Genomic DNA, 8,361 nt, shown 5'->3' with positions numbered 1-8,361 from the left:
CAATGTTTTACAACTGATGACACAGGTGGGGCCCTCCTGGTCCAACTACATGGGTCATACTAGGACAAATGCAAGTTAAACCCGGAAAATGTGTCTATCTGGGACCCATATGGGTAGTTGCAGTACCCGTCTTGTGACTGATTCGCAATCTTCCCAAATAATCTGCTGACTGCTTCTTTACTTTCGTGCCCTACTTGTCAAGAGTGTCAATACTGGTCGCAATTTCTGAAAAGCTAATGAAGACGTAGAATCATCAAAATAATTTTCATATATTACTTTTTGTTATAAATCTATATAATATACGAGTTTCGCTCTTTGAATTGAATTACTGAATTTAAAAATATCTTTTTAGTGCAGTACTGAAAAGCAGCTGCAACATTTAACTAAACTAAATTTGTACTTTTATTGTAAAACGCTGGTGCTTTTCACAATAAAAGCACCAGATTTTTACTTTTACGACGCTCTTAAAAATAAAAATAAGTACGGCTTAAAATATTTTATGTGATGCTCCCGTTTCCCATATTGCGCAAACAGTTCTGAAAATCAATTTTCTTATTTTAAAGTTTATTTTTTTTAATCGTGTTTGTTAGTTTTTGTTTGCTAACTCTTAAAACCGGAAGTGGAGTTGTGCTAATGATTGCAGCTGTTGAAAATCCCACTTCGAAAATCGGTTAGAGAGTAAGTCAGCTGACCAGAAAAACAAGTTTGCTGTCAAATGAAGTTTTGTTTGCTGAGAAGACCTTCAAGTTTAAACTTCGGGGTCTTCAGGGATGAGGTACGTCTCGAAATACATTTTATTTACCTGTAACAAAGTTTAGCAAGGCTAGGGTTAGCTAGCTTTGTTTGTAGCTTTTACTAGTTACTCTTTTCAATTATTCCCAACAAACAAATTGAAACTTTGTAAAATTCAGCAAATTAAAACGTTGTACTGGAACATAAACAAAGAGTACTGGTGATATATTTTTTAAGGAGATATAATGCTGTTATATGATCTTTGACTAAGTTCTTATTGCATTAGCATCATGTGAATATTAGTTCCTCTTTCCTCACCCCCTAAATTGCAAAATCAGCTTTTACTTTAGTCTAAAAATAGTCGAAGCTTTTATCACATTTCAGGGAAAACCTGTTTTAATTCATTTTCTGACAAATTTCTGAATCATTCTGGTCCTGCAGGAGCATCCTATTGGCATTTTTGCAGAAACACCGAAGAGGTGTGATGAAATTAAGGCTTTTGTGTGAAGTCGGACTAATGAGTCAAACAATCACATGTCTGACAAACACGGGATGTGAGAAACGTTTGTCTGATGGAGGATTTGACTCCGATTAAATTGGCAGGTCATGACTCGAGTTACCAAAGAGAGAGAGACTGATACAGGTCTGTGGGAGAGAAGTAACACACTGATTTAACAGAAGTGATAACTAATAGTAGTGGGGTGGCGATAGTGCTGATAAACGTACTCTACATGATGGTTTTCCATGCAGAGCAACTTAAAAGTATTTTCTCTAATAGCCTTTATTACAAGACGACGTTGGCTGTTAATTGGCCCTTCTATAAATAAACTGAGATTATTTAAAATCTGAATATTTATGCTCTCTTCAATTCCCCCCCCAAATCCCATTCTTACTGCAGTAACGTTATCTTCAGTACGACTCGAGTAGTACTTTCTTCTTCTCTCCTTTCCTGCCTCAGCCTGCCCTTTTCTCCCTTGTCTTCACCCTCTGAGTACCCTGGATCCTGCCTGTGAAGATGGACCACACAGATCCTGTGCTTCCCAGCGTCAACTCATCCTATCTTCCACCTTTATACGACCAACAAAGCTCGACCGAAGATGAGGATGATGACATCAGTCCCTCTGCAACCCTTCTTCCTAAGGCTTCCTCGGCACCTCTGGCTGTGCGCTACAGTCCAGAGGACTCGTACAGACTGGTGTATTTCACCTTTTTTCTGATGGGTATCGGCTCCCTGCTGCCCTGGAACTTCTTCATAACGGCAAAGCAGTACTGGCTCTACAAGCTTAGCAACAGCACTGACCAGAAGGAAAGCTCCAGTGTCGGTGTGAGTAGCGGGACGATGACGTACAGCTAAAGATCTTAGAGTTTCTGATACGGCAGTGTGAATATCATGTGACAGGATGATTGGACAAAGTGTTGTTTCATATTTCAAAGAAATTCCCTTTGAAATGTTAAAGGAAATTTACATACAATAAGGGCCGCAGCTATTTCAATAATCGATTAAATATGATTAATCCAATTAATTGTTTCCGCCCTACATTGAATAAAGAGAAATATGTTTGAGTTGACTTGAACACTACAATAAAATAATTATTTTCCTGTTCTCTCCCATTCCCTTCCTCATGTTGTATTTGAAAACATGATTGTGTGCTTCTTTGTTCTTAAAGAAAAGTGTCTTTTTCTCTTGTTTACACAGGACTATTTTGAAAGTTACCTGTCCATTGCTTCAGCAGTGCCTTCTGTGCTGTGCCTGGTACTCAACTATTTTCTTGTTAACAGGTCAGTACAAACTATACACACATGTCACACAGATTAGAGTCCACTTCAAAAACATTTACATTGTACTTTTCCACAGAAATGTGAAGTTGTAAGAAAATTATAAATTTTTTTACAGAAATAAATGAAACCATGATATTTGTATTCAGCCCCCCTTACTCTGAAACCCCTAAACAAATCCAGTGCAGCCTATTGCCTTCTGAAGTCATGTAATTAATAAATTGATGAATCTCTCAGCTGTTATTTGAAGACATCAGAGGTTTGTTGGAAAAGATTAGTCAACAAACATCATCATGGAGACCAGCCGCTTGGAGTTAAAGGAGTGGAGATAAATAAGGGTTGATCCTGGAGGAAAACCTGTTGGAAACACAAAATAGTCATAAGTTAGAGGGTCATCTTTCAGCAGGACAACGGCTCTAAACATGGAGACAGAACTACAACTGAATAGTTTAAATCATCTAAAGCTGCTGTGCTGTAACTTTTGGATCCATTTTTTGCTCCAACACACCTGAATCAAATGAGTTAAGCCTCTGCAGAGCTGAATGGGATGCTGAGGAGAGAATCCATTCAGGATCCAGAATCCAGGAGAGAAGGCTGAACCCAAAAGCATTGCATGACTGTCCAATGTGAATTTGTCAGGAGTTGTGAAATTGTTTTCCTTCAGCTTCCCAGTCATGCACAATTTTGCATTGGTCTGCTGTCACATAAAACACATTAAAGTTGGTAATGTGACAAAATATGAAAAAGCTTGATGTGTGTAAATACCTTTGCTAAGCATTGTAAAATGGTGATGAAGCATGGAGACCTCAGAGACTCTAGTGTGCTGTTTTTTTGATCCCAGCAGCACCTCTCCTCTGTTTGATTGCTCGTAGGTTATCTCCAAAGGTTCGAATCCTGTCCTCCCTCGTCGTGATGCTGTTGGTGTTCGTGGTGACCACGGTGCTGGTGGAGGTGGACGTCTCAGAATACAGGACGGAGTTCTTCGTCGGCACACTTGCCAGCGTTGCTGTGGTCAGCGGTGCCTCCAACATCTTCTGTGGGAGCGTGTTTGGGATCAGTGGCTATTTTCCCATGAGGATCTCTCAAGCCCTCATATCAGGTTAGATTGCTGATGGTTTCAGTTGCCTGTGTGACATCTATATATATTTATATATGTATTTATTACAGTAAACCTTTATTTAACCACATAAAAAGCCAATTGAGATGAAGACCTTTATCACAAGATGCTTTGCCCAAGAAAGGTAGCAGCACGCATAATAATGAACAAGACAAGTAGACACAAAAAAAGACATTAAAAATGTAGAAAATGCAAACAGTTTGACAAAGTGCGGTAGTTGTAATACTTTAAAATGTAAAAACTGGCAATTTTAAGAATTGAGACACGGCCACTACAGACAGGATTTCTATTGTCATTTTTAAAAAATAAAGTATTCAGTGAATTAAGTTCTGAGTTTTAGTTCAGAACTTGTTTCACTTGACATTTTTAGCATATATATTTTTAAATACTAGATTTTACAGATAACTATATTTTTGTCTGTCTGACGGCATTGTAAAATACCAAGTCAGATGTGATGATTAGATACTTGGGAGTTTCCTTTTCACCAAATACTTTTTTTTTAGTCTTACTCTTGTAATTTCTTATTTTGGCTATTTTGTACTTTAACCAATTATTTAATTTCAATATCCAAATGTGTATCAATATGCCATCACTGGTCTTGGTCTTGTTTCATTCAAATGCAAAGATGGAGGATGGCCAGCAGATGTCGCCACATACTTCTAAAAGAAAAAAGTTATTTCTTGATTTAAATGTATATAAATGACATATTATTGAGTTAGATTTAAATAGTTTGTTTTTACTTTTTAAAATAATTACAGAGAGACTTCAGTTATGATTTTAGGCTTCATTTATTCATCTAATGATGGTATCATTGATTATTCTGCACAGCGGTTCAGTTACTTAATTTGACGGCCAAGGCCAACCATTACATAAATACTGAAATAACTATTTATTTTTAACAATTCCTAAAGCTATAGGAATTGTGAATTTAATAAATACTTTGAATAAATTATGTTTATTATCACATTTAATCGATTTTCTTCCACCTCGGTTGAGTCACGAGTAAAGCTCATCACATTCAACTTTAATTAAGTCATGAAATTTAAAATGTTGTTGCATTTTAAATTTTTTAAGGTACATTTAAAATGTACCTTGTACAAGGTACACATTGTCTTGTACATAAACTTGTTTTTCTTTTGTTTTGTTCTAGGCCAGGCGATGGGGGGCACCCTGACTGCACTAGCATCGATAGTGAGCCTAGCTGTGGCTAAGGACGTGACCACCAACGCTCTGTTCTATTTCCTGACAGCAGACGTCTTTATCCTGCTCTGCATCATCTCGTTTTTGCTTTTGCCAAAGTATGCATATTCAAGGTGAGAATAGTAATTTTCCTTTCACACTTTCATTTAGAAAAAAAACAACAAAAACTTTCTAGCTTTTCATTTGCTACATTTGCATCAAACATGCTTGAAAATGTAACAAATTCAACAAATGCTGAGACATCTTCTCTTCTTGTCAGGCACTACATGCTGGCAGCGACCTGCGTCAGTCCCGGGACGCTCGGTGAGGAGCAGAGTCCAGCAGGCGGAATCCCTCCGCTGCAGCCCATCATTAAGAAGGCCGGGGTGCTTGGCCTCTGCGTCTTTTATGTCTTCTTCGTCTCAATCTCAGTATTCCCTTCCGTCTCATCGGGGATCCAGTCTGTGAACACGGACAGCGGCAGCCCCTGGGCAACAACTTATTTTGTACCTCTGACCAGTTTCCTCCTTTATAACGTTGCAGACTTTAGTGGCAGGCTGGTGACAGCCTGGGTGCAGACCCCTGGTCCCACTAGTCGGGTCCTGCCGGTGCTGGTGCTGTGTCGCTCCGTGCTGGTGCCACTTCTCATGTTCTGTAACTACCAGCCACGGGACCACCTACATACTGTGCTGTTCCCCCATGATGTTTACCCTGTGGTCTTCAACTGCCTGCTGGGCCTCTCTAACGGATACCTGGGTACGCTGCCGATGATCTACGGACCAAAGGTGGTTCCCCGGGAGCTGGCCGAAGCCACAGGCGTGGTCATGTCCTTCTTCCTCACTCTGGGGCTTGCTGTTGGATCTGCGTTTTCAGTTCTTATTGTGCACAGTATCTGAACCAAAGCCATATGTAGCTTTGTAGTGAAGGAAAACACTACAGCCTTTACTTTCACTGGACCACCAGGTGTCACTTCCTCTGTACCTCATCTGGTTTCCAGCGTCGTCTCAACCCTACAGTAATTAGTGTCGATTCTAAGAACTGAAGCATTATGTGTGCAATTTGACATATTGCAGAAATTATACACAGGATATGGAGGAGATGAAAGTTTGGGGCAAGCAATAAATGAAACACTTTGTTTAGAATTTTGCTAAAATATGAACAAAAAACGACTACATGCTGATGGGTTTAAAATGCAACTGTTCAGTGTGAAACACAAGTACAGTTTTGCTGAAGATAAAAGGTCAAAGTTGCTTTTGTTTTAAGCAAGCTTGATTTGTCATTTCTATGGTGCTGACAACAGAGCTTTGTGAAAGCTGGTCCAAAACACTTCCTGATACTTTGTCCTAAACGCATCTTTGTAGTTGATTTAATCGATTTATTCAGCTCACTGTGGGTTTGCAAGAACCGTTTGTCCTCATTCTTCCATGTGATCTCAGGCTTTGAAACTTCTTCCAAATACAGTGGGGCAAAAAAAAGTATTTAGTCAGCCACCAATTGTGCAAGTACTCCCACTTAAAAAGATGAGAGAGGCCTGTAATTTTCATCATAGATATACCTCAATTATGAGAGACAAAAGGAGAAAAGAAAATCCAGGAAATTACATTGTTTGATTTTTAAAGAATATATTTTCAAAATATGGTGGAAAATAAGTATTTGGTCAGCTACAAACAAGATTTCGGGCTCTCACAGACCTGTAACTGATTCTGTAAGAGGCTCCTCTGTCCTCCACTCGTTACCTGTATTAATGGCACCTATTTGAACTCGTTATCAGTATAAAASACACCTGTCCACAACCTCAAACAGTCACACTCTAAACTCCACCATGGCCAAAAYTAGAGAGCTGTCAAAGGACACCCGAAACAAAATTATAGACCTGCACTAGGCTGGGAATACTGAATCTGCAATAGGTTAACAGCTTGGTGTAAAGAAATCAACTGTGGGATCCATTATTAGAAAATGGAACACATACAAGACCACTGATAATCTCCCTCGATCTGGGGCTCCACGCAAGATGATCAAAATGATCACAAGAACGGTGAGCAAAAATCCCAGAACCACATGGGGGAACCTAATGAATGACCTGCAGAGAGCTGGGACCAAAGTAACAAAGGCTACCATCAGTAACACACTACGCCGCCAGGGACTCAAACCTGCAGTGCCAGACGTGTCCCCCTGCTTAAGCCAGTACATGTCAAGGCCCGTCTCAAGTTTGCTAGAGAGCATTTGGATGATCCAGAAGATGACTGGGAGAATATCATATGGTCAGATGAAACCAAAATAGAACTTTTTGGTCAAAACTCTACTTGTGTTTGGAGGAGAAAGAATGCTGAGTTGCATCCAAAGAACGCCATACCTACTGTGAAGCATGGGGGTGGAAACATCATGCTTTGGGGCTGTTTTTCTGCCAAGGGACCAGGACGACTGATCCGTGTAAAGGAAAGAATGAATGGGGCCATGTATCGTCACATTTTGAGTGAAAACCTCCTTCCATCAACAAGGGCATTGAAGATAAAACGTGTCTGGGTCTTTCAGCAGGACGATGATCCCAAACACACCACCCGGGTAACGAAGGAGTGGCTTCCTAAGAAGCATTTCAAGGTCCTGGAGTGGCCYAGCCAGTCTCCAGATSTCAACCCCATAGAAAATCTGTGGAGGGAGTTGAAAGTCTGTGTTGCCCAGCGACAGCCCCAGAACATCACAGCTCTAGAGAAGATCTGCATGGAGGAATGGGCCAAAATACCACCAACAGTGTGTGAGAACCTTGTGAAGACTTACAGAAAATGTTTTATGTCTGTCATTACCAACAAGGGGTATATAACAAAGTATTGAGATGAACTTTTGTTATTGACCAAATACTTATTTTCCACCATATGTTGCCAATAAATTCATTAAAAATAAAAAAATGTGATTTTCTGGATTTTATTTTTCTCATTTTGTCTCTCAAAGTTGACGTATATTGATGAAAATTACAGGCCTCTCATCTCTTTAAGTGGGAGAACTTGCACAATTGGTGGCTGACTACTTTTTTGCCCCACTGTATAGTGGTCATAAAGAAACTCCAGAAGCTAGTGCATATGCAAGCTAATCTTGCTGTTGAGTGACCTTCAACCAGCTGACTGTCATCTTTACAAGGGGCTCTTTGCACATTTTGTACCAAAATTTCCCTCCAGGACAAGGAATCCATCCTCTTCTTGTATTCTAGTATTAAGCAATTGCAAATCGAATGAACCCAACATGGAGTTCTTTTTCTGTCAGCAAAGTAGAATGATGTAACCTTAATTAGTACTTGTATATGTGGCAGATTTTCAGTTATTTAACATGTGTTGACATCTGACTCATGGTACTCCCATCTTCTGCAAGCATTGAGCAGACCTGGCAGCATTTTCACCTCAACTTTCTGAAAGACTTTATAATTGGTATGTTTGAAATCATGTCTGTACAGATACTTAGAATTGGTAAGCAAAAATGCCACTAAACATGACTGCAAATATATTTGTACATTTTTTAAAAGTTTATACAAAGTGTGATGACTCAAGGTTAATATGGAGACAAGAGAC

General features: G+C 39.5%; 1 protein-coding gene across 1 annotated transcript; it reads left to right on the top strand.

Moving 5' to 3' along the window:
- Positions 1–633: 633 nt before the first annotated feature.
- slc29a3 (solute carrier family 29 member 3) lies at positions 634–6,054 on the top strand. The gene is made up of 6 exons (XM_008430150.2): positions 634–775; positions 1,691–2,056; positions 2,429–2,511; positions 3,381–3,607; positions 4,776–4,938; positions 5,085–6,054. Exons 2-6 carry the CDS (start codon positions 1,748–1,750, stop codon positions 5,698–5,700), a joined length of 1,398 nt encoding a protein of 465 aa, XP_008428372.1. The 5' UTR covers positions 634–775; positions 1,691–1,747; the 3' UTR covers positions 5,701–6,054.
- Positions 6,055–8,361: the final 2,307 nt, after the last annotated feature.

This window comes from Poecilia reticulata, linkage group LG15 (assembly GCF_000633615.1).
Source record: "Poecilia reticulata strain Guanapo linkage group LG15, Guppy_female_1.0+MT, whole genome shotgun sequence".
Taxonomy (NCBI): Eukaryota; Metazoa; Chordata; class Actinopteri; order Cyprinodontiformes; family Poeciliidae; genus Poecilia; species Poecilia reticulata.
Note: the sequence above shows the minus strand (reverse complement) of the source record. Positions and strands in the feature narration are given on the sequence as shown.